Raw genomic sequence first — 27,452 nt, 5'->3', positions numbered from 1 at the left:
ATCATAGCGACACAGGGGAAGCGCTCCCCTGCTGGCTCAGTCCCCCGGAGACGGGGTTCCCCTAGTCCAGACGCCGCCCCCTGGCACTCCGAGGAGGTAGACAGGCTAGTTCTAGCTAGTGCGGGGCGGCATCTTCCCGGGAGCCCAACCCAGTTCTCCGAGAAGGGTCCCTGGGCTGCCCAAGCGAAGTTTCCTTACGGAGCGGCGCCAAGAGTGTCCTGCTTTCGCCTATGGTCCCCTTTCTAGGACTGGGATAGGGTGGCGTTTTCTGGGAAAGCTCAGTCGAGGCCCCTGTTCTCCCTCCGGCTCTGGACTTGCTTCAGGTTTGTGTGGGTCTTTGCGAAGTCGAGTTCATACTCTCCGAAAAGTAGTCGCTGCGCGTTTTCCTTTTGCCACTTGAACGCGTGTGGCTGGTTCTCGCTTGACTTTTTGAGCCTGGCGCTTGAGCGCCTTTGCCAGTAAGGGGTAAGAGAAAGCTTTTACCTTTACACTGATGCGCGTTTACCTTTATGACCATTTCAGAGCAAATCAGTTGCCCGGAGTTCCGAGTGAAGTTGTACGTGTGCCCGTGCGATAACGTCAGTGGAAACTGCCCCCCCCCCCCCCATAAATGAGGGAAATACAGAAGTTGGAGCACTAAAAGCCAGTAAGAATCCGCCTTACATACACTTCAGACATTTATTAGCAGCTTTCTGGATTTAACTACAAATGCTAAATTTCTCCTTGTCCCAAGACGCGCACAATACTTCTTAACAATGAAATAAGAGAAGGAAAAAATGAAAAGAAAAGGTAAACCAAAACAAACTGTTCCATGTTCCACATAAGTCTTTGGAGCTCCTTTTCCTGATGAATTCATCCTGGGACTTTCTAAAGTTCCTCGTTTCCTAGGACGTGGCGAAACTTTCCTTATCCAAGGCACTGTCTTTTCTCTCTTGGTGTTTTGGGGATGGGTGTACACATTAACCTTTTTGTCCTTTAAAGAAAAAAGGTCATTAAAGGCAGCTAACATGATTCTTTTAGTAGTAGCCTTCAGTGTTTGTACTTTAGCTTTTTCAATTCAGAAGTGGACGTTTTGGTTGTATAGAAATAGCAATCTACTTTGATGTTCAGTAGGTCAAAAAGGAGAGGGCTTTTTTTTTTTGAGAAAAAGCAGATTGGCTTGTGTGCTAAGTAAGGAAGACCCAATTATTAAGTAAGAACTTAAATGGACAAGTAGAGTGTTTAATATATTAAACCACCAAATCAAATTATGTACAGTAGTCAGACCTCTCATTTTTTTGTCACATTCCTATTTCTTTTCATATTCTTGCAAACAGTATTACCTAAGACTAGATTTGAAGTTGTAATAGTAGGAATTAGCTAAATTAATTAGATTGTAATTAAACTAGCATTCTATTTTTGCATTTTCCTTTTTCTTTGATTAATTTCACCCTGATATGAGCAATATGCATTCACTATAGGAAATTTGCAGAGTGGGGAAAATAAAATGGAGAGGAAGAACCACCACCCAAAGGGTATCATCATTCTTTACTTTTATTATACTTACTTTCTTCTTCTTTTTCTTCCTATGTAAGACCTATTTTAAAACTTTAGCATATACAAAATTTGCTCTTCTTTCTACTGATCACTTACTGTAAAGTTGGGTATTTGGGGAGTTGAGGAGGGGGTTGGGTAGTAATGCTGCCTTTCATTCTACATGCAAGACTTTGCAATAGGAAAGATACAACAGTTATCTCATCCAACCACTCATCCTTTGAGATTCTGAACCCCGAGTACTAAAGCTCCAGTGATTCATGTAGAATTCAAAACTGAATGACAACATGAACTTACTCTAGATCTCTGATTTTCTTCAGCAATACCCTGATGCCCAAGGAATATGTGACACTGCTGTGTCTGGTCTGCCTGTCTTTAAAAGAGAGATTCAGAGAGGGGCAGGAGATAATTTTCAATCATTTGAATTTTTTTTTCTTTTTAAGTGTTTATTTTTTGTGTTTGCATTTTCAGATTTGGGGCTTTAGCATATTGCAGAAACGAGGACCACATAGCTGTTTATCTATCTCAGTGCCATTCAAGTTTCCCTACGAAACTGGGGGGCTCAGGGAAACTGAGCCTGTGACCCCAGTGTGAGAGAAGATACGATCAAGATGGCCATGTGGCAGGGTAAGAAATTAGCACTTATTCCTCTAACTGGTTGTTCTTTCTCCTCTATCTTCCACCCCCACTCAACTCTCCAAGTCAGTGGCAGGCAGCCAGCTATTTCTTTAATTTAACCCTTTGTCTTTACAAGGACAAAGCACATTAATTTAAAAGAAGCTGCTGCTAGCTCGAAGTTCAAATTATTTTCAAGTGGTAGTTGGGGGAAATTAGAAAAATGTCATGCCAGAAGCATTTGAAATAATTCTCTTCATTTAAACATGTGCTCATGGGGGTTATATGTGAGGAAATGAGAAAGATGTTTTCTTATTTGCGTGTCTCATTTGTTACCAGCAGATTTGTATCACAAGATTCTGAAAGATGGGGGACACAGATATTGGTACCTCTCTGGCTTCCCCTTTGCAATAAAGACCTTCTTGGGATTTAGGCAGTTTGAAAAAGCATGTTTAATGTTGTAATGTTTGTACTTGCTGATAGAAGAAAAATGCCTATTTTAACAATGTAAGCTACGAAGAACCAAGTTCAACAGTGTCTTAGCTGATAGATCACATCTCTTGTGAACTTGTGAATTTGTCTCACATGCGAAGTTATCTTATTTTTGATGGGGTTGAGGATTGTGTCCTTGGGGATTGTATTGGAATCTTCAGGGGTACATGGCATTCTTATGTTTATCACAAGGGAGTTTGTGTTTAAGAAACAATAGATAAATAACACCAAAATTGGTTGTGATCCACAAAAGGTTAAGGACCACTTAGATGGAGTAGAGTGAAGTAGCTTGAATATCTATAAATATTCAACAGATAAGTTTCTAAGTGGATTAACGTATCTTTTAAAGATATTTCATTGTGCTGGTTATGGTTTAAAATTCGTAGGCATACAAATGTCATAGTTTTGATTTATATGGATTGTCAAAGATATTGTTGAAATGGGATTTGGCCTGAATGCTGGCATTGACTCACATAATGGGCATTCAGGAGCAGTTTGGGGGGCTGGGGTTGTGGCTCAGTGGTAAAGTGCTCGCCTAGCATGCACGAGGCACTGGGTTTGATTCTTAGCACCACATAAATGTAAAATAAAGATATTGTGTCCACCTAAAACTTAAATATTTTTTTAAAAAGAGCAGTTTGGATAAACTCACTTAAATCCCGAGACATTCCTTCATTCAACAAACAGAATACAAGAGATGGATAAGATGCAGAACCTTAGAGTGTTCCTTGTGGTTTAGGAAAGACAGACATGAACAAATAATTGTGTAATGTTGAACCAGTGTTACAATAGGGAGAGGAGCAAAATGTGATGGAAGCCCAGAGAAAAGCATGATGAATTTTGAATCTTGAACTACTCTAAAAATGAGTAGGTGTTGGCCAGATGGGCAAATGAGAGAATTGCATTCTGGCAGACAGAGCAGCACTGTTAGGAACTTTAAGTTGCTTTGTTTGCCTAGTATGAGATGTATAGGGGCATGACCTCAGACAAAGCAGGGAAGGTAGTTGGAGGAGGCCAGAAAATAAAGAACCTTGTATGTTCTAGGAAGGATTTTACACTTTATCCTGGAGACAAAGATTCCAAATAGGGAAGTAACATAAGCAGATTTTGTTTTAGAAAGATTACTTTGGCATTGGTGCTGAGGTGGGGTGGGAGCTGGAGATAATGAAAGCCTGGATTCATTCAGGAGGTTTCTGGAATAGTGATTTAGGAGAAAGATGGTGAGAGTCTGAGCAGAAGAATCAGGGGCAGTGAGATTAGAGAGAAGAGGATAATTTCTAGAATGTACTGTGACTGGATGTGACAAGATTGCCAGCCAGTTTGGGGGCTGGAGGCTAGTGGTGCCATTGAGAACAGGAGAAGTGGCAGAAGGACCCAGTTATGGTAGAAGCTAGAGTACTGAGCTTAGGTTTGACCTATCTGGGTTGAGGTACGTTTGGGCTGTCAGGTCACTGTTTCATAGATAGTTTTTAAATTATAGAACTGGAGATTGTGCAGGTAGGGCTATAAAATTTTGTTCCTAATGATGCATGAAGAGCTTGTGTTGTTTTTCCCTATGGCTAATGACATGTCTTTAGTTGTTAATGATTTATTTATTTTACAATAAAACATTTTAATGTTTGACAAACCTTAAAAAAGATCATATTTTCTTAATAAATAATACATCTTGCAAGGCCCTGAAATCTTCTCTTCTTAAAATTACATTGAAGTGAAACCTCATTTTTCAAGTATTAGTGAAGAGAGGAGCAGTACACATAAGTAAATTCTTTTGATCACTACAGCCAATCCCTTCTTTTGTACAACTTCTGAATTGAGAAGTATAGTGACATGATATTTTGGAAGGCAATATGGTCTAATAGTTACCTGTGTGGGTCTGGAGTCAACTCTTTAGTTTCTATCACTTGGTAGTTGTGAGGCTATGGGCAAGTCACTTAACCCCTCTGTGTTTAAGTTTCCCCTTTTATGAAAATTGGGTAAAAATAGAACTCACCTTATAGTGTTGTAAAGATGAATTAAGCTAATACATGCAAAACACTTGGAACATGGTAAGTGCCATATAAATGTGTGCGTTTATTATAACCATAAAATGCTTGTTTGGTGTATAATGATGTTCAGAATATTGTTTAGTGTATAATAGTGCTCAGTAAAATGTAGTGATAGCTATTACTACTACAAATACTGCTATCACTATTATTTTCCTTTACCCTGATTGGGTTTGGGATTCTGTTCTATGGAGATAATTTCAGTTTGTCCTTGGAATCCCTGAGAGTCTCAGAGAATATCTAGCTTAACTTAGAGATTAAGCAACATGCCTAAGGTTAGATAGATACTAGTTCTTCTTAGTGACAACACTAAAACCCAGATTTCCTGTTTCCCTATCCCAGTATTCTTTCTATGGAAATGTGTCAAACTCAACAAAGCTTCTGAGTCAGTCTCTGAGGAGCTATTTGAGAAAATGTAAGAGGTAGAGAAACCCAAATCTCCTTGGTTTCTTGGATCATTGCTGTCTAATTCCTCCATGGAGAATTTAATCAGAAACCCTGTACCCCTTAAACACTGTCAATAGTATTATTTTGATTTCACTTTGATCTTTCCAAGTTGCCAAGACTGGCCTTGAACTCTAATACATGTTCTGTCCACGTTAAACAGAAGGTTTTTGACAACTTATGGTGAGCCTTAATAACATCAGTTGTGCTTTGTCATTTTTTATTGAATCCTGTGCCTTGTATATGGTAGGCAAATGCTTTATCATTGAGATACATTCCCCAGTCCCTTTTAAAAATATTTTCTTTTGAGATAAGGGTCTTGCTAAGTTGTTGAGGCTGGCCTCAAACTTGGGATCCTCCTGCCACAGCCTCCTGAGTAGCTGGGATTATAGGTGTGTGCCACTGTGCCCAGCATAATATCAGTTTTATTGGTCTAATGGTCAAAAAAATATTGAAGGGCTAGGGTTGTGGCTCGGTGGTAGAGTGCTCACCTAGCATGTCCTGTGAGGTGCTGGGTTCGATCCTCAGCACCACATAAAAATAAATAAATAAAATAAAAGGTATTGTGTCCAACTAAAACTAAAAGAGAAAATATTGAAGAGGAGACTACCCACTTTGAGGTTGGAGACTTACGTTGTCAGGTGTTATTTATTTATTCAGTTAACATTTATTGAACTTGAGTTGTGTGCTGGGCCCTAGAGATGCAATGGTCAAGGTAAACAGGCATGGTTTCTGCTCTCCTGGAACTTACTACTAGGATAAAAGTAACATTTCAAATTAATGAAATTATTTATTTAACAAACATGCTGAAATAATTTGGAAAAAATAGCACCTACTTAAATTTAGAAGGATTAATATTATTTTGGGGGGTACTGGTAATTGAACCTAGGGGTGCTTTACCACTCAACTATATCTCCAGTCCTTTTTATTTTTTATTCGGAAACAGGATCTTGCCAAGTTGCCAAGACTGGCCTTGAACTTCAGTCCTCCTGCCTCAGTCTCTCAAGTCCCTGGTATTATAGGTGTGCACCACTGTACTCAGCTAAAATAGTTTTTCTTTATAAAGGAGGAGGGCATCAGAATTTCTTATGGTCCTTTAAAAATATTCTTGCTCAGGTCTCATGCCCCTCAAATTATGCTTCAGTCTTAGGACCTGAACATTTAAAGAAGCCCTGTGAGCAATCCTGATGCGTAAACCTGTTTGGAACTGCTGCATTAAATAAATAAAAGTTTTTAAAAAAGAGAGTAATGATAAAGGAACTAAAAAAATTAGAGGAGACTGTATAATCTTGGTGTAGGGAGGATATTTGTGTGCATAATATCAAAGGCAGAATAATAAAGAAAAAGATTAATATCATCAATTATATGAAAATTAAAAACTTCTGCACAAGCCATAAATAAAGTTAATGAGAAAATTAGGAATAATTGCAACAAGACTTATTATCCTTAATACATAAACACTTAGCAATAAGAAAAATAGGAGGGTTTTACTAGAAAAAAGTACAATGGATGGGGAAAATGTGCAAAGGAATATATATAAAAGGAGAAATCCTAATGACCAGTAAACATGAAAAAGGTACTATCTCAGGTGTAGTCAAAGAAAGGGAAATTAGAATGGGAGGCAATTTTCTCTGATATAATTTGCAAAGATTAAAATGGAATGACTGAACTCAGTGTTGGCAAGAACTTGAGTGAGCAACCGTTTTAAAACACGTCTAGTGGAAATGTCAATTTGGCAATATTTATCAAAAACTTTAAAAAAATGGGTTTACCACAGGATAATGGATGGGACTTGAGATCATTATGTTAAGTGAAATAAACCAAACCCAGAAGTGTCAAGGGCTCATGTGTTTTCTCTTATATGTGGAAGCTAGGGAGGAAAAAGGAAAAAAAGGTGTGTGGGGGATCCCATGAAAATAAAGGGGCATCAATAGAGGAAAGGACTAGGAGGTGGGAGGCGGGGAGGGAGTGGAGGAGCAGGAGAGGAATATTGACCAAATTGTTACATTGTGTGCATGTATGAATATGTAACAACAAATTCTGCCATTATGTATATAATGCACCAATAAAAATGTGGAAGAGAGACATTCTAATAGAACTAAAAAGTATGTTTACCTTTTGACTACACAATTCATTTTTTAAAAATTTATCCTAAATAATTAAGGATGTGCCCAAGGATGTATCATAAAGATATTAGTTGCACTGTTTTCTATAATGGGAAAATTGGTCGCACACATTCTTTATCAGCTGTATGGTGTTGGGTAGTTAACTTGCCTTAGTGCTCCTTAATTTCTCCATCAGTAAAATAGGTATGAAATAGTAGTTAACCTAATAATCCCCAACTTCAGGGCCTATTAGGATCACCTGGGGAATTCCAATTTCTGAAGCCCAGGCCTCACTCAGCTCAATTGAATCTGAATCCCTGAGGGTGAGACGGAGAAATTAGTATTATTAAGTTCCTCAGGTGGTTCTATTGTGCATTTGGGAACCACTGAGAAGTTGTTGATGACATTAAATGGGAAAATCATAATGACTGGCATATGGCAAGAATTCAATATGTATTATTGCTATTTTAATATTAATAGTATGACCACATTTTAACATGTGTTTGTACCCATGTATGTATAATATTAAGAAATATCTCAGATGGTATATGCAAAAGTATTAAATAGATGTATCTTGGTTGTAGAATGTGTGTGCTTACATACACAGGCACTGTGTTTGATCTCTAGCACTGCAAAAATTGTTAAAAGAAATTGTTATTGACTTATTTTTTAATCTGTGAATAACACACATTACTTGTTGAAGTATACATTCTGAAGGAAATATATATGTATATATATGTGTATATATATATATACACACTCACACACATTTTATTTAAAAGATATTTACATTTAAAAACTGAAGACATAGTGGAAAAATAAGAATTAATACCCCATTTGAATCAAATGTATGATATGTCAAGATCATTGTAATGTTTTGAGCAACTAATAAAAAAAAAAAAACCCAAAACTGAAGACATAGTTTCTGTACCAGGAAAATATAAGTAAATTATGGCAGATCCATAGAGCATAATAACCTGGCCATTAATCAGGACTAATGCTGTGCAAAATATTCATGAGATAAATACAGAATGTAAAGAAATGATTCAAAGTTGCTAAAGTGGCTTGCTTCAGGTGATAGTATACACTTACCCCCTCCACTTAATTTTTATCTTTTATTTTCCAAATTTGTGCAACAAATTATATTACTTTTTTTTATACCAGGGATTGAACACAGGGGTGCTTAGCCACTGAACCACATTCCCAGACCTTTTTATGTTTTATTTAGAGACAGGGTCTCTCTGAGTTGCTTAGAGCCTTGATAAGTTGCTGACGCTGTCTTAGAACTTGTGATCCTCCTGCCTCAGCCTCCGAGCTGCTGGGATTACAGGCATGTGCCACTGTGCCTGGCTATGTATTACTTGTATAACACATGAACAAATGATTTGAAAATGAGATGTAAAAGTCACTCAACTATCAAAAAGTGCCTCCAACATGGAGCATAGCATTTGGATTTATGAAAAATTGTTTCAGCCACTCTGTGTCCCCCTCTACCTTTGAATTAAAAAAACAAAACAAAACAAACAAACAAACAACAACAACAAAAAACAAAACAAAAGCAACCAAGCTCTGGAGAGTGTGGTTAAAGCAGGATTTTTGCTATTAATACTTCCTCAAGTACTCTTGTAATTTTTGGCTGTCTTATTGATTCCAAAATGTCCTTTGGGGAGTGAGAGTGTGGGACAGGGAGATTGTGTAAAAATGGAGGGGAATACACTGCATGGAAAGAAGACATTACGTAATAAGACGAGGTGACATAATATGTCAGGGTATGCATGAAAATAAGGCAGAGGAAATTGTTATAAAATAAATAGTTGCAAGGAGAAACTGTCCTGCTGGCTTCAGATCCAAAGGGAGTGTATGTTTCAACTTTGCAGATTTTTTTTTTTAGCACATCACAGGGTATTTGTAAACATTCTGGATATTTAGCTAACATTTGGTGGGCCAGGAGGGACTGTCACAAAGCAGTCAGTGAATTGAAGACAGAGGGTCAGTGTGAAATCTGGGTAGCCCCATGGATTGCTAATTGGACCGCTATTACCTAAAAAAAAAAAAAACCCATCTGGTCCTGACTATTGACCAAAATATTAGTACCCTTGTGACTCTGGAATGAAAGTCAGGTTTTTATAGCAGTAGTAAGGAAGCAGTGCCTCTCCCTTTTTTTCCCCTCCATCTGGCACAGTGCCTTCCTTACAGCAGGTACTCAAGAAATGAGTTCTTTGTCAATTTAAAAACAAACATATAATTTAAAAAAAAAATTTTTAAATGAGTTCTTTGTCTCTCTTTACCTGTTACCTTTCCACAACTCAAGAGAAATAGATGGGGGATGAATTGTGGTGGAAAGAATTGAGTAGGGGGTAAATGAAAACAGCCTTTCAGGAAATTATTCTTTATGAGTCAATCATTCTTTCCCAAGCACACAGCTGCAGGCCCTGGAATCTGATACACCTGGATCTGAACCCAGTTCTGCCATTGGACAGCCAAAGTTACCTAAACTCTAAGAGACTTAATTGTTTCATCTGAGGTCAAGTACAGTCTCTGGAGACAAACTAGCTGAGTTTGAGTTTTGGCTCTGTCATTACTAGTTCTGTGATTTTGGGCAAGTTATTTAATCTCTTTGTGCCTTGCCATCTTCATCTGTAAAATGGGATTAGTAATGAGAGCTACTTATAGAACTATTGGGACAATGTGATGCATTAATACATTTATACAGCAATTTGACAATTACCTGGCAGTTGTTGAGTGCATGCAAAGGCTGGCCTTTATTATTAGAATATGCAAAAGAGATAATATTACGTCACATACTTCTGGGTGTGAATGAATGAGGCTGTCATGGAAATGGCTGGCTCATTGTAGTTGCTTTGATTATACTATAATTGGGGCATAAATTAAGTATGTTATGAAAGGGATGTTTTAAAACTGGAAATGATCTTTGGAGGTGATCTCTTTCAAATGTCTAATCTTGTAATGGAATCATTGAGGCCCAGTGAGACATTCTGGGTCACACAGTTGTCACAAAATACCTAGACCAGGACCAGATCCAGGGACTTAACACTAATCAAAGCTGGCTCTTTGTCTACCTGTTTAGCCCCATTGCATCAGGCTGGCTCCCTTTGGCTTGGGAATTTTATAGTTTCTAGCTAAATGTTTGTCTTTCTCCACTCTTTTTTTTTTTTTTTTTTTTTAGGGATTGAACTCAGGTTCCCTTTACCACTGAGCCACATCCTCAGTCCTTTTTTGTATTATTTACAGACAGGGTCTCACTGAGTTGCTTAGTGCCTCATCATTGCTGAGGCTGACTTTGAACTCATGATCCTCTTGCCTCAGCCACTGGGATTATAGGCCTGTGCCCCTGCGCCTGGCTCCCACTATCTTTTATTGATACTATGAAAAGTTTAGTTTTTTTCCCCTAAAAACATTGTGTTTTCATTGCAGCTCCTGAGATAGTTTTTTCTTCTGGTTACTACATTAGCATTTTTTTAAATAAACTATCGGTTCTTATGTTTTAACCAGAATTATGATTCAGAGCTTCCTGTTTCATGTAGAGCTGTTTTGGGTGTCCAGCGTAGGGAGAGAGGAAGGACTAGGAAGTTTCACTATTGGTGGCAACAAATGCCAGATTCTTCTTCTTACTACCTTCATTAACACCCTGGGTATTTATAGACCTGTGGTCAGACCAGAGAAACAGTTGAGGAATTAGTAGTATGAGGTAACTCTTTCAGTAATGTCATGTTGTGATGCCTTTCAGCTCCAAACAATTCTAGCATTAGGTTGCAATTTATTGTATTTGTTTAGGATTTCTCCCTTGACTACTTTCTATGACAACATAGAGAAACAGAAATTACAACACAGAGTATAAAGAAAGAAATCCAGGACTGGGACCATCCGGTAGAAATGAAATGGTTATTACCAGATAATGTGAGATACCCAGGCACTGAATTTCTTTCTTTCTTTTTATTTATTTCTTACATACATGACAATAGTGGAGTGCATTACATTCATAATTATCCACTCACAGCACGATTTTTTGTAACTCTGTATTTAAAGTATGTTCACACCAAATTATGCCATTATACATGAGCTCTCTTATTTTTTTTGCATACAATTCTTAATATACCTTTATACCATCATTTATCATATCTCTATTTGTATATAAGGTATGTTGACACCAAATTCACATCTTCATACATGTATTTTGTATAATGATGACCATCACCTTCCACCATCCTTGCTATTCCCCTTCCCCCTCCCTTTCCCTCCCACCCCTATTCCCTATCTAGACGTAATTTTCCTCCCATGCTCTCCCTCCCTACCCCACTTTGAGTCACCCCCCCCTTATATCAGAGAAAACATTCGGCATTTGTTTTTTTGGGAATTGACTAGCTTCACTTAGCATAATCTTCTCTAATTCCATCCATTTCCCTGCAAGTGCCATGATCTGAATTTTTCTTCTTTCTTCTTCTGACCCTCCAAGAAAAACATCCTTAATTACATCATTGACATCTTCTGGCCAAAAATATGTCCAGATGTAGAGATAGCACCTGGCTTTGTCTATGCTAAATATTCTGGTCTTTCCACCACCCTCCCTTTGGTCTGGCTTGACCTATGAGCCACCTGTGACTCAACACTGAAAATTACTTGAAATCGTGCTGTTTCCTACTTAGCTTGAGAATGGTGAGAAGCAGGTGAGCAGGGGACTTCCTGCTGTCCAAATTCCCAACTCTGCCAAGATCTTTTCTTCCCTGGGTTCAGTACTGTGGTAATAAATAATAACAGAGCTTCCTCCTTACATGTCTCTGTGTTGAATAATTGTACCACCATGCACTCAAATATCAAAACCCAAATTTTGAGAAGCAGCACGTATTACTTGCTCTTGCCCCACCTGCAGGTTGCCTACCCTGCTCACCTAAATCATTTCAGTAAGAAGTGTTCCTGGCAAATACCTCCCTTCCTTTAGCAAACATAGCCTCCCTCATCCTCTGGTAAAATTTGTCTTTACTTTCTTTGTGTATTTTCCCTGCTCTGTTGTTTAGCCCTCAAGGGTATTGGCTGCATTCATTCAATCTTCTAGTTCTTTCTGCTGTGTGCCAGGGTCTGGATTGGGGCTGGAGATGCTGGGGTCATGATTACTGCCCTCTCAGGCCTTTCAGTCTCCTGAGGAAATGGAGTGCAAACAAATATATAGGTATTTCCATATATTTGTGAGTGTGTGAGTGCAAGGAAAGACGTATGAAAAAATAGATGAGGCATAATTTAGAGGGGTGGGGCAGAGATCTGGGAGGAAATGACAGATTCATCTGAGACCTGAAAGATGTAGTAGGAGTTATCCAGGCAAAGAATTAGGATCCAACGTGAAGTAAATTAAGTGGAAATCCCTGATGTGGAAAAAAATTGGTGTTCTTTCCTACTGTAGTCCAGGGTTGCTGGTCCATAGTGAATGAGGTATAAAGGTGTATGAGATAAAAGTGAAAGAATGGGCAGGGGGCAGGTCACACAGGCTGTGTAGGACATGTTGCCTAAGTAATCCTGACTGGGTAATGTGAAGCCTTCAAAGATGGGTCTATTGGGTGTGTGACCCGTGAATGATCAGGGAATGTCTCATTCATCTAATATGAAGTACATAGCAGAGAGTGCCCAGCACATGGTATGTGCTCATTTAATTTTTGTTTAATGAGTAATAGCTGTTTGGCTTTTCTATCAGATTTATGATGGAGATTAAATGAAGAAGGTATGCTAAGGTGCTTCACAAAACATAAAATATTGACCAAATGTTATTCTAGATGTGATTCAGAGTCTTGCTTACAGAGGTTCACTGCTAGGACCCCCCCCCCCATTCTCTGTTAAACTACCAAAATCTCTCAGTAAGATCATCCCATCCATAAATATGCTGATGTACTGAGTTCTTGCAAATTCAAAGTGCGTCTCCATTTGCCAAAACCTTTAACTAATTATGGGTGAGTGGAAACTACCTTATATCACACCATTATGTAGCACTCCTGGTGTTAGAGATAATTATGGGTGATATTGCCACGGGCAGTATAGTTTTCTCTTCTATGCTGAATTTACTCTTTAAATCTCAATCTAACAAATCTATTATTTAAGAGCTGGATTAATACTGAGGAATAGCACCCTCTGAATTTGCATTTGGATGGGAGCAAGGCTAGTCACAGCAGGGTGTTGTTGCCACCAACTGTGGCACTTGGTTTTCTGATAATCAGTGCTTTGCTATTCTTGTGTTAAATATCTAGTTCTCTATTTGAGCTGCAGGAGCTTCAGACCAGACCATTGACTTAAAAGCCTACCTCTGTGCACTGTTGGTGGTAATATAAATTGGTAGAGTCCATTTGGAAGACAGCTTGGAAGTCCCTATGAAAATGTAAAATGTGAATACCTTTTGATCCAGTGAATCTGTACTAAAAAGGAACTGAACAAATGTCACTTGTTACAAGAATGTTGGTTACCTTGTTGTTGCCCTTTTTTTTTTACTATGGGCAATCTTAATGTCCACCATGAGAGATGGATATGTTGATTATGGTGTATACACACTATGGGCTGCTGCTCACCTCAATAAGAAGAGTGAAGTAGATGTAGATACAGTGGCAGGGAATGATGATGAAGATACATTTTTCAGTGGGGAAAAAGGTGCAGAATGATATGTATTATAGGATTCCATTTGTACAGTAGAAAGAAGTGGGGGGTTATGTTGGGATAGATAGATAAGAGTTTGAATATATGTTTACTTACATATGCTTAGGAAATTTCTGGAATGAGGCATTAGAGACAGTTCTCTATTACCTTGGACATTAGGGGTAGTAGGTCTAGGGTTTTTTAAATTTTCACTTGACACTTTTTTATAACTGCTTGACTTTTTACAACAATCTAGGATATCTCTATAAATAATAAAGTTTAAATAAAACTATATCCCACTAGATTTCTTCCTTGCAACTACTATTTTTTTTTTGTAAGAAGTAAAAGGTATACTAATGGTTGAGATGGGAAGTCAAATCCAAAGAACAGTAGGCAGAGTTGGGGGGGGGTCATAAAACTATGGGCCTCTAAAAGTCACCAGGAATCATCCATGGACATAGGGCTTAGGGGAGATGTTGCTTTGTTAAATCTTAATGCTAAGAAAATAAATAAGATTAAATTATATAAAGATTGTGATTTTATTAGTTTTTTGATGAAACATTATAATTATATCATTAGTTTTAATCTCTTGCGGGTTTAAGTACCTAAACAGTATAGTAATTGTATTACAGACCACAGTTTAAAAATTAAATGTCTCAGTGTCTAGAATAATAGCTGTTGTTCTTGTTCAACTCGTTTGAATGTTGTAAGTGAATCTAGCCTACAATTTCTTGAGCCTTTTGCTTAAGGACCTGAAGAGAAATAGAGGTATGTATGAAGTAGAGGAGATATAAGTTTTCTAATATTTACATTATGGAGTTTTGCTTAAATTAAGTATTCAAATCCCTTCAGGCTTATTCACCTCAAAAAGAGGGCTTTGGCCTGTGATACAAGAAGTCAAGGGATATTCATCTGAGTGGCCACTTGATTTGGTATAATGCACAGTTCCTTCACCCAGTTGTGGGTGTTCAGAGACAAGAGTGACTGTCCCATGGTAAGTGACCCTAATTATCTAATATTTGTAATATTAGTCAGGAGATGGACTGTGGACCAGTAATCAAGACAAGGACTGGGGCTGTAGCTCAGTGTTAGAGTGCTTGCCTAGCATGTGTGAGACACTGGGTTCGATCCTCAGCACAACATAAAAATAAATAAAAGGCATTATGTCCATCTACACCTAAAAATATAAAAAAAGGAGCAAGATAAGTTTTATTCTAGGGTATAAATGGAGAAAGCTATAAATTTTTGCAGGTGGTAGAAACTGGAGTGATGGGAATAATTGCAAGAAAGGAGTTAAGATTATAATTTCAGGCTACAGGTGGCAACTAAAAGACTGGAATAATAAAGAGTAAAACTTCTCAGAGATTTTTCTGGTTAAGGGAACCAGAGAACATGAGGACCTTGCTGGCATATGGTTTGGATTGAACTTGAGCCTGGAGGTTATTCATAGTGGACCGGGCAGGAAGAGTCTTACCTTTGCTAATGATCACAGAGGCTGTTAAAAATGGCTCTAGCTTTAACCAAGCATGAAGAAGGAAGGAACTGGGAAGAGAAACTAGACGTCCTAGAAAGTCAGACAGAGAAAATCCTGAGCTATGAGTGAGTTGGATGGTGGCCTGAGAACCCATACTTGGCTGCCCTGGGTAAAGGATGTTGCTTAGATTTCTCACTCCATAGTAAAATATTCTGATTTGACTGAAGTTGAGAAAGAGACGAAATAATAAATGTTGTCATATATTTAAGTACTTACCATGTGTGTTTAAAAGTGCTTCACATGAATTATCTCATTTAATTTTTACAATAACTACCCAGGAGGCAGGAACTGAGGTGTAAAGTGCTTGAGTAATATTCTAAGATTGTACCTGGTGGAGCCTGTGTCCAAGGCAGCCTGGCTCTAGAACTTGTGCTTTTAGTTAGTGTGTATTCCTAGGAGAGCAGCTCTCAGAATCCCTCCTCCACTGCCACTCCAAGATAATTGGGGCAGTGGTCAGTTGTGAAAGGAAGGAACTTCCTATTAGAGTACCCTTGCTGTGATCCTAATATGCAAGTGAAATGATTTCAAGAGGTGAGAAAGCAGAAGACTTGAATAAGCAGCCTGTGGGTAAGTGGAATAGATTTCTATGGCCAAAATTTCATATTCTTTCCAAATGTAAGTAGGTAATTTTGTGAGTGTTTCTATGTGGAAGACATTATTACTAAGTGTCATGTGTGGGACTAAGAAGATTCAGAAGCAGACACTTTCCTCCAAAAAGGTAGTTTCTGAGTGTTATGGTTTGGATGTGAGCTGTCTACCCCAAAAGCTTATGTGTGAGTCAATGCTAGAAGGTTCAGAGGAGAAATGATTGGGTTGTGAGAGTCTTAACCCAATCAGTGAACTAATCCTCTGATAGGGATTCACGAGTGGTAACTGAAGTGGTAGGGTGTGGCTGGAGGAGGTGGGGATTGGGGGCGTGGCTTGGGGTATACATTTTGTGTCTGAAGAGTGGAGTCTGTACCTGCTTCCTGATCACCATGTGAGCTGCTTTCCTTTGCCGCCTTCTTCTGCCATGATGTTCTGCTTCACCTTGAGCCCCAAGGAACAGAGCTGGCCTTCTGTGGACTAAGACCTTGGAAACTATGAGCCCTCAAATTTTTCTTCCTCTACAATTGTTCTGGTTGGGTCTTTTAGTCAGACAGCAGCTACAAAGCTGACTAAAACCTGAGGAAGTTAAAATATGTGCACAAATACATGACCCAAGGTAGTGTTAGAGACATGTTCTAAGACAGATATAGAATACTGCAATAGTTTGGATTTTAAATGTCCCCCAGAGGCCCATGTGTTGAAGTCTTGGTTCCAAGCCTGTGGTGTTATTGGGAGGTGGCGGGATCTTTAGGAGGTGGGGCCTAGTGCAAGGATGATATTGGGAATATGCCCTTGAAGAAGATATTGGGACCCCAGTCCCTCCTCTTCTGCTCTCTTACACTTCTTGGTTGCTATGAAGTAAGCAGCCTCCTTTGCCATGTGCTCCCACCATGATGTACTATCACACTATACACCTTAAACAATGGGGCCAGTTTACCATGTAGGGAAGCCACCAAAAATGCCAATCAAAACAAACCTTTCCTCTTTTTAAGTTGACTTATCTCAAGTATTTGTTACAGTAACAGATGACTAACAAAAATACCACAGGATTCAGACAAAGGTGAGTAGGTAGCATCTGAGTTTGTCTATGTATTATGAGTAGGTTCTTCTATTGTTAGAGTGCTTGTGTATAATTTCAGTCAGCAAAGTACCAGGTACCCTTGAGAAAATAGAAAGTGTCATTCTAGGCCTGTTACATTTATATGTGTTGTCTCATTAAACCTTGGTAACAACCCTTTGTTGATCAAATGATTTTCAGACAAACACACTTGAGAGTAGAGTGCTAATCAGCTTGAGTAGGCATAAATAGGGACTGACCCAGGGAAACCAGGACCAAGAGGCAGTTTGTATTATTCCCATTCAACACATGAGAAAAATGAGGCCCCTGTCGCATAGCTGGAAAGTGATGGTACTAGAACTTAATGGATCTACAATTAAGAGGTCTGGACTTTATTCTGTATGCAATGAGGTACAGTTAAAGGACATGAGCAGAGAATTGCCATGGTCATAATTATGCAGGACAGATGGGAAGGCAAAACTGAAATTGGAGAGATGATTTAGAAGTTTGCTGCAAAGATTAAATAGAAGATTTTATAGGATGTTGACTTTGCAGAATTGAAGGAAGTGCTAAATGAGAGATATCACGAGGGAAGAAATGACTATGTTTGACTGCTTGTCAACTTTGAAGAGAGGGGAATCAAAGATGACGTGAGATTTCAAAATCTTAGTGAAGACATTGTGTTTACTTAGTACGCGAAGCCATTGTAACTTAGAAAGGCAGGGTGAGTTTTCATGAGCATACTAGATTAAGAGAAAATCTGCTTCCCATTTAAAATGACCTACTGTGCTGTAATCAGGAGCAAATTATTTAATACCTCTTTGTCTAAAGTTACTCTTCTGTAAAGTATAATGCTATTTGGTACTACAGAGACTCCTGAACTAGCACACAGTGTCTTTTACCTCCTCATTTTTGAAATTTGAGAACCCATGCTCAGTAATGTGAATTCCAGTATTGAATGTAATTTTTACATCTTATTCCTAAACAATAATTGTAATATTAATAATGATGAGTTATCTTCCTCTGCTGAATTCCTGCTTCTGTTATGCCTCTAACTGATAATTACCAGGTGAATTGTAATATCAGCTTTATAAAACTTTTCTATCATTATCTTAAACCATAATTTAAATTCTTTATCATGGTATAACTTTTTGTATGTTTATTTTAGCACCTTAAATAGAGTAGAAGATACTTGAGGTACAGGAACATAGTTTATGGTCACTCTGTTCCTTCTAATGCCTTAAATAGAGGCACCCAGGAGATATTTATTGATTTGATTCAACCAGTTCATATGGCACAATAGTTCTCTTGCGTGTTATGCTCTGTTATTATGGTCTCATGTTACTGGGTTTTGGTAACTACGCCTGTGAGTTCATCATGAGTCCATGGCCCACTTTTCCCTCCAATTGTCTGTCTGTCCCTCCCTTTACATAAAAAAAAGTTTCACAAATTTGCATGTTATCCTTTGTGCAGGGTCTATGCTAATCTTTTTTCTGTGATTCCAGTTTTAGTGTATGTGCTGCTGAAGTGAGTACTCTTGATTTTTTTAAAACAAGAACTTTTCTCTCTATGCCTTTACTTAAACATTAATATAGGTAAATTTATATTCCTTATTCATATTGTTAGTTTTAGCTTTATTATTATACATATTTTATAAATGTTTTTACCCGAGTAATTAGTAAAATATTGCTTCATATATTTGTTTTTTTGTTGCTGTATAATAAATTACCACTAACTTCGTTGCTCAAAACAGCACACATTAATTATCTCCGTTTCCGTATATCAGGAGTGTGTTATGGTTCAGCTGGTCCTCGGCTCAGGGTCTCACATGCTGCACTCAAGGTGCTGCCGAGGCCTGTGGTCTCATCTCAGGCTTAGGGCCCCCTTCCAAGCTCATGTTGTTGTTGGCAGAGTTTAGTTCTTTGTGGCTGTACGACTGAGGCCCTAAGATCTTAGGAGCTGCCTGCAGTTGCTTGCTATGAGGCCCTCTCCATAGGCAGTTCACATTATAGCAGCTTGCTATAATGTACAGGCAATTGCTATAATGTAAAGGATTGTATAATCTTACAAAATATACAGTCTATCTGTCTTTCTTTCTCTTTCTCTCTCTCACACACAAAGGGAATGAAATCACATCACCCTTGTTGTATTCTGCTTGTCAGAACCTAATCACAGGTCCCACTAATGCTCAGGGCAAGAGCATTGTTTAAGGAAATGAACACCAGGAGATTCATATTGTTCGGAGTCACCTTATGATCTATCTGCTACACTTGGCATAGATCTGTATCGGGCTAATTTAAAACTTTTCAATTTACTATCAATCCATCATTGAATGCTCAGTGGGTAAGACTGCTCTAAGATAGATGTGAGTCTAATGAAAAATGATGTTCAGTACTTTGCCTAAAATAGTTCATCGCATGGGACCTTTTGCTGAGATTGAGTGCTGGAGGGAGAATACAGTGGTAGGGATGGTGATTTCAATTTGGGAGCCCATTAGATATCTAGGTAGAGATGTTCATCTCTGCTTTTCCTGGAGTTTAGGAGATGGTCTGGGCTGAACTAGAAATATGGGAATCCCTCAATAATAGGGAGTTAGTGGAGCCTAGGATATGGGGATATTTTTGAGAGAGGAAAGCTGCCAAAGCTAGAATTCTGGGGGAAATCCAGTTTCTCTCTCTGAGGGATTCCCCTGACCTCCAGGAAATGAAGAAGGAAACAAATGAGTTATGTAGCCTCAGAGGAAAAGTTGTATTATTTTTCTGCCTACAGTCCCATCTCTTCCTCTTTAAAAATGTATTTATTTATTATTTTTTAGTTCTAGGTGGACACAACACCTTTATTTTGTTTATTTATTTTTGTGTGGTGCTGAGGATAGAAACACCAGTGCCTCATACATGCAGGGCAAGCGCTGTACCACTGAGCCACAACCCAAGCCCTCTTCCTGTCTTTTATTAGGTACTACTTATCCAATTATTCCCTTTTTCTTCTGGTATCTTTTCTTTTCACTGCACCCTTTGCTATATTATCCATAAACATGTTCTGGTTTTCCTTTGCTGTGCCACCTAGCTACCATTACCTATTGAGCCAACCACTTACCCTTTCTGGGCCTCAGTTTTCTCAAAGATTGAAGTGTGTGATGTAGGGAGAAGAGTGTGATTTTTTTTGGTAGTGGGGATTGAACCCAGGGGTACTCAACCACTAAGCCACATCCCCAGTCCTATTTTGTATTTATTTAGATTGTCTCGCTAAGTTGCTTAGTGCCTCACTAAATTGCTGAGGCTGCCTTTGAACTCAGGATCCTCCCACCTCAGCCTCCTGAGCCACTGGGATTACAGGTTTGTGCCACAGAGCCTGACGAGGATATGATTTTTTTTAATATCTTTATCTATCTATCTATCTATTTATTTATTTATTTTTATGTGGTGCTGAGGATCGAACCCAGGGCCTTGCACATGCTAGTCAAGCACTCTATTGCTGAGCCACAATCCCAGCCCTGAGGATATGATTTTTTAAGAAACCTCTTTTAGATCTAATTTCTGTTCTGCCATCTTGTTTCTCTCCCCTTTTCCCTTTTTGATTCTGTTTATTAAGTTCCCTATTGAAACTTCTTTCCCTTGGCCACAACATTGTTGCACTCCCATAGTTCTCTTTCTGTCTGCTTCTCCCACTGTTTCTCCATTGCTTTTATTTCCTCTTGCCCCTTAATGATGTCCATACTTAGGGGTGTCTAGTTCTTGGGCTTTTTTCTCATTATTCCCTCTGCCTCTGAAATCCCATCTACTCTCTTAAAAATAATACAGAAGCATCTAGAGTGAAAAGCAAAAATGGCCTTTCAGCCTCCTCCTCTAAGGTAACCACCATTATCATGTTGGTGTCCTTTCTTCCAGGTGTTGAATCCCATGCCCATAAACAGGGTAAACTCTAGTGTTCAGCAGGATCTGCAGGCAGAATACCCTTACTTTGAATGCTCCACTGACAGTATATCAGCTCTGCTAGCTTAATGACTCTGGACTTGTGGTTTGTTCTTTCTCATCTGTGGTTCTTCTATGTATTATGTTTGTTTCTTTTTGTGTCCCATAGTATTGAAGAGTAGGTATTCCTTACATGTTTGGTTGATCCTATGATCTTATGACTGATAATCTGTCATTAGTACTTCTTCCTAATTTGTTTATGTGCATAGACCCAAGGAAAGAGAATAAGTTTCTGTCAGAACTTCAGATAAAAAGGTGGTGATAGAGCCTAGTCACTGGGAACCAGAACTTGTACTTGTGCACTTTAGTGGGTAACAGGAAGTGTGGGGGCATGGTGGAGGAGAATGGGATGGTGGATGGGTAGTATTGAAATTTTTGGTCAGATGTCTAAAAAAAAAGGCTAGGGACATAGATCAGTAGTAGAGCATCCAAATTCAGTCCCCAGTAGCACAAAAAAAGGGCTTGGGATGTGGCTTAGTTGTAAAGTATCTCTGGGTTCAATCTTAGCATGTACAATGCCATGGGTTCCATCCTTAGCACCAGAAAAAAAAGTTGAGTAAAAATGATTCAATCTCAAAAGGTTACATGCTATATGATTCCATTTGTGTAACATTCACCAAATGACAAAATCATAGAGATGGGGGGGGGGGAGAGAAGATGAGTAAAGAGGGAAGCAGGATGAGATTTCTTTTTTTAAAAAAATCTTTATTTTATAAATTTATTTATTTATGTGGTGCTGAGGATTGATCCCAGTGCCTCACACATATTACGAAAGTGCTCTACCACTGAGCCACAACCCCAGCCCCCAGGAGGGGATTTCTGTGGTGATGGAACAGTCCTGTGTCCTGATCAAGGTGGGGCCACATGACTACATGGCATACATCTGAACACCTTGGGTCAATGCCAGTTTCCTGGTGTTGCCATTAACTCAGTTATAGAAGATGTTATCATTGCGGAAAACTGGGTGAAGGGTATTTAGGAACTTTCTGAATTACTTATACAACTTTCTGTGAATTCAAACATATTAAAAAAAAACCTTTAAAACTGGGGAAAAAAAAAACTTTAGCCAGTAAATTAAAGCCAGAGTGTTCACATTAAAGAAGTACATCATGGGCTCTAAAACTTAAATATCTTAATCCCAAATATTAACTACCAAAATCACAATTTATTTAGAAACATGTTTTAGACCTGAAAAAGATAGATGGATAAACTTCACAGTGTAATAGGTCCATAGAGTAATTGCATGAGTCTATTCCACTATACATGTATTAAATGGAAAAGTACCATTTGAGAATCCAGATTGCCAATAGGTATCGATCATTGCATGTTGTATTGATTAGGTGGTCATAAGCCGTGATAATTTTCAGTGACACTGAAAATTGAAGGTCTCTGTATAAGTTTAATTCCAAAGGAATTTAGAGTAGCCATAGTAAAGGTTTTCAACCAAGGGCAGTTTTGCCTCTGGGGATATTCAGTAGTGCTACAAGCATTTTTGGCTCTCACAACTGTGGGCAGGGAAGAGCCCATGGAGGCTGCTAAATATTCTACAATGTACAGACCAGCCCCCTGCAACAGAGAACTTTGTAACTCAAAATATCAATAGTACTGAAATTGAGAAAACAGTTCTAGGAACTTGGAGTAGGATGAGAAATCTGTGAATATAATCATTTGATGCCCCTTTGTGTTTATGCTGATATCCTATAATTCTTTTTTAAAATTTTTTATTTGTTCTTTTTAGTTATGCATGACAATAGAATGCATTTTGATATATTATGCATACATGAATTATAACTTCCCATTCTTGTGGTTGTACATGATGTGGAGTTACACTGGTCATGTATTCATATATGAACACAGGGAAATTATGTCTGATTCATTCTACTGTTTTTCCTATTCCCATCCCCCTCCCTTACCTTCTTTCCACTTTGTCTAATCAAATGAACTTCTATTATTCCCTGCCCCACCATTATGTGTTAGAAGCCACATATCAGAGAGAAATGATGTCGTGTAATTCTTAACCTTGCTACTTATTTGAAAGCTGGGGGATATGATGATTTCTTGGATTTCAGTGATAGCAGCATAAATATTAGATAGATTTATTCTTTATTTACTTTGCTAAATATTCTAGTTGTTTGAATATTGAAGTAATTTTTCCCAGAACTGTAGATGCTTATTTTTTAAGGAAAAACAATTGTGAAACACTTAAAGAGAGATAAATAAGAATCCTAAGGCTTGATGCAGCTTCATCATGAGTGATTTTGTATTTTAATACTTAGTATTACTTTATCCCAAACTGAGATAGATTTTGAGTGGATTGCCCAAAGTCACACTTATTCACAAACCCAAGGCCAGAAATAATGTTCCTTGTTCCTTCAATTTGGCTATGGCTTATGTATCTCATCTGTACTTTGAGTGTCGTGAGCAGCACAATTAATATTTGACAAAATATCAGATGGTCTTAGATGCTGGGAATTTTATGTATTTATACAAGAATATTCAATCTTCCCATTTAAAAAGAAACACCAAAATAACTCAATATAATGCAGAGTAAAATGTAAGTTGGATTTTTTGCACATATTGGCATGGATGAAATATTACAGCAAATGGGGCCAGAGCTTAAAGGAAGTGGTAGGTCGAAAGAAAAACATTAGTATAACACAGCTGGATGGCATTTCTCTAAGCTACCATTTTGAAGAATGTTGCCTTTTGGACTGACTCCCAAACTCCATTTGGCTAACAGTTTGGAATTTTAAATGGGTAAAAATATGATTTTCCATTGCTCCCAGCTGCTCTGCCTGATTTAATAGACAACTATTTACAAGACAGAGAGTAGTACCAGCATCGATTTGCTTTATGAACTTGGGAAATACACTTGTTTTTAAAGCTCAGTCTTTTCATAAATGAATGAAAATCATGGTAGTTAATATTTACTTAGCCCTTACAGTTTTCCAAGTACTCCTATAAGCCCTTTATGCATATTTCATTATTAAAGTTCAGTCCAGCTCTGTAAGGTATCTATTATCTCTTTTCTAAAATTGAGGAAACCAAGGCAAAGAGAAATGAAATAATTAGCTTTTGCAACTAACAAGGAATGCCTGGTATGAATTGAGATATGCTACAAGTATAAAATGCAACTGAAATTTCAAAGAATAAAGCATGTACAATCATTTTTACCTTGATTACATGCTTAAATAACATTTCAGATATATTAGGTTGGATAAAATTTAATATTAAAATCAACCGCAACTGTTTCTTTTTGCTTTTCTTAGTGTGGCTTCCAGAAAATTTAAAATTACATATGTGACTTGGAATTTCATATTTCTGTTAGTATTCCTGTAGAGAGTTTTATCAAGCTAGCTCCTGCAAGTGGGAAGTATCTCACCCTCTTATCACATACATGAGACTAAAAGCTGAGGAAACCAAAAAAATTAAATGCATGGGGCTAAAGTATGCTCTGGTAGCCATTAAATCTCTAAGGTGAACATTAAGCCTATTCTCTATTCTGTATTATTAAAGAGTGAGGGGCAAGGAAAATTTTAAATTTAGGAGCATTCTAGTGTTTTAGTCCTATATATATATCTTTTGAGTAACTGTGTCAGACATTGTGTTGATACTATCACTCCTATAAAATTGTTGACTTGGATCTTTCCAACAAGAAACTTGAACCTAGCAAAAGAATGTGTACACACATGACTATATAAATTCATATAAAATGAGTGGTAGAACCAGAGGGCTTAGAATCCTGAAAGAATAAGAGATAATATGTAGATAATGTGAAGAGGGAAGCTGAAGGAAGGAAGTGACATTTGAACTGGTTGGAGAAAAATGAATGGAATTTTAATAGAGGTATCCTCTATACTTGAAGGGACACTCAGACCTAGACAGGTCAATGAGCTGTCATGGTTTTTTGCTCACCAAACAGGAGCTCTGTGTGACACAAAATGGAGAGAGGTCAGATACCTTAAAATGTGGATTTTTCAGGACCCATTTGTGTTCCTATGCCTTCCTTGTCAGACCCCTTTCTTGCTTATACACGAAAACTTTCTATCATAGAACAGACTACTTATCTTAAATCTTTTGATTTCTGATCTCCTGGACTGGTCAGGCAAAAAGCAATGATTAAACACACAAGTTGCACATGCACATGTTTTTAGGCATGTGGGGATGGATGGACAGACAATTACATTGTTTTAAAACTGGTTAAAATGGCCCTGCTTTGGAATTCAGATTTACTATGCATTTCTTCTTTTCTAATCACTCAGGCAAATAATTGTAACTCCCTCTATGGGAAGGAGTAAGTAAGAGGGTAAGAGGAGGCCAGGAATGTCACTCTAACAGAAACTTTTCTACCTTGAAAAGAGAAGAGTGGAAAAAGTATTCCCCTCACCCTCCCGATACTACTGTGTTCAATTGTGGACTTTCCTTTCAGCTGCCTAATGTACATTAAATATATAGGTTTTGTTTTGTTTGAAAATCATTTGTCATTATAACAAAAAAATCTTTCAAACAAAAAATAATCGTTTTCAAGATAAAATCTGGAAAGATTTTATCTTTGGTGTTAAGTGGTGGGGACTCTCCAGTGTGTATTTACAGGCAGGCTGCCTTTGTCTTCTAGGTGGGTTTTTATTATTTTTGGCTTGTTTGTTTTATGCTAATAGAGTTTTGCCCCATTAATGCAGAATATGCTACAGTGACTCCTTCCTGCTCTCCAGAGGATATCATCCAGTTAATTAGTTTTTCCTTTTATAGAATCCTAAAATGTTAAAGCTACAAAGAGGTGCTCTTGTGGAATATTAGAGTAGCTAAGTCTTAGTTAGAAATGATTTTTCTTTAAAAAAATCCTAGAAATAAGTACAACATATTTTCTGTGACCAGATTTTTAAATTAGAAGATATAAATAAGAAACAAAGAAAAATTTAACATCCTAAGTTTAAAAAGACAGATGACCATGGTTAATACCAGGCATATAACCTTCTAGAAGTTGCATGTGTGTTTGTGTGTAACTTGAACACTAAATGGATTACACCATTTTTATAAACTACCATTTTTCATCTTGTGGGTATAATTTTATATTGTCTGCTCTTCATCTGCAGTACCCCTTTTGACTACTCCATTTTAATGATGAAAGTTGTTTAAACAGTTACCTGATGTTGGACATTTGCATTGATTCCTATCATTATCAATGCAGCAGTGAACATCCTCAGGGTTAAATCTTTGTGCATATTCTTAAGTGTTTATTTTGAATAATTGTAAAAATTGGATAGGTAGAAGAGTAAAGATTGATCACTTTAAACTTTCATCAATGATGATAAACTTTCCTCAAGTTGTAAACTTGCACTGAATTCTTGCCAATCCTGTGTAATATTATCACTTGGAAAATATTTGCCAGTTTGATGAATCAAAAAGTTTTTAGTTTGTAAACCAGGGATTGAACCCATGGGTGCTTTTTAAACATTAAGCCACATCCCCAACACTCTTTTATATTTTATTTAGAGACAGGGTGTTGCTAAGTTGCCTAGGGCCTTGCTAAATTGGTGAGCTTGCAATCCTCCTGCCTCAGCCTCCCAAGCCACTGGGATTACAAGCATGTGCCACCATGCCCAGCTCCAAAAGGGTTTTTTGTTGTATATATTCCTTTAAATATTAACAAAGTTGAACTTTCTTTATATGCTTATATTATTGATAGTTTCTTATTGGGTAGTCACTTTTTAATTGTTTTATAAGTTATTTAATTACTAAAGATAGTTTTTGTTATAATGTTAACATCTCTTTTTTCTCATTTTTGATATTTACTTTGTAATTGATCTGTATGTATACATGTATGTATACATGGTTTCTATTTTTATATAGTCAAATGCATCAAACTTTTCCTTTATGGTTTATAATTTATATGTATCTTACCACAGGGCAAGGAATTAATTACAAAGGCCCAGGAGATGTGCCCACCCAGATCTCCTGCCTATTCCTTCTAGACCCTACTCCAGGTAATTTGAGGCTGAGAATGCCCTGTTCAGTCTGCTTCCAGGGCTTGTAAGGGCCTCTTTTCTGGGTCCCTTTTGCCAAGGGATGGCTGTACTATAGGTGAGAGCTCTCCTAGGTCTCATTAGTTTAATGAGAGAAATGTGTGGGTGGAGCGCAATCATCAGGACTGGGTTATCCACATATGGATGCCTAAGGCCTCTAGCAGCATAGGAAGCAGGGGTGTAGAGAAGAGGAAGGACAAGATTGTGACCCATCTAGATAATGGCCTTACAAGTATTAGGGGGAACCTGTTTCTCATAGTAATAGTTAAGATTTTAATTACATTTATATCTCAAATCCATCTGGCATTTCCTTTGGGATATGATCTAAAGGAACCTTTTCCTGCCAAAAGCCAACCCTCTTATTTTATAGACAGGGAAACTGAGCTTTAGGTTGTAATTTATCCGGAGTCAATGGCCTCGC

At 37.8% G+C, this 27,452-nt stretch overlaps 1 protein-coding gene and 1 non-coding gene across 4 annotated transcripts in view; one reads left to right on the top strand and one right to left on the bottom strand.

The window, feature by feature from the left end:
* The window catches only part of Clcn5 (chloride voltage-gated channel 5), a 162,875-nt gene that overhangs the window by 221 nt on the left and 135,202 nt on the right, over positions 1 to 27,452 (top strand). Inside the window, exons 2-3 of one of the 3 annotated variants that reach the window (XM_071606217.1) lie at positions 523 to 646; positions 2,005 to 2,160. In XM_071606217.1, coding sequence (XP_071462318.1) covers positions 2,145 to 2,160 — 16 coding nt within the window. In that variant the 5' untranslated portion in view covers positions 523 to 646; positions 2,005 to 2,144. Of the gene's footprint in view, positions 1 to 522; positions 647 to 714; positions 790 to 2,004; positions 2,161 to 27,452 lie in introns of those variants that run through there. The other 2 variants (XM_071606219.1, XM_071606218.1) reach the window with 2 other exon arrangements.
* LOC114105746 (U6 spliceosomal RNA) lies at positions 18,470 to 18,572 on the bottom strand. The gene has a single exon (XR_003585081.2). It is a non-coding gene; the product is annotated as a U6 spliceosomal RNA (small nuclear RNA).

The sequence above is a fragment of the Marmota flaviventris genome, chromosome X, assembly GCF_047511675.1.
Source record: "Marmota flaviventris isolate mMarFla1 chromosome X, mMarFla1.hap1, whole genome shotgun sequence".
Lineage (NCBI taxonomy): Eukaryota > Metazoa > Chordata > Mammalia > Rodentia > Sciuridae > Marmota > Marmota flaviventris.
This window is presented reverse-complemented; position numbering and strand designations above follow the sequence as displayed.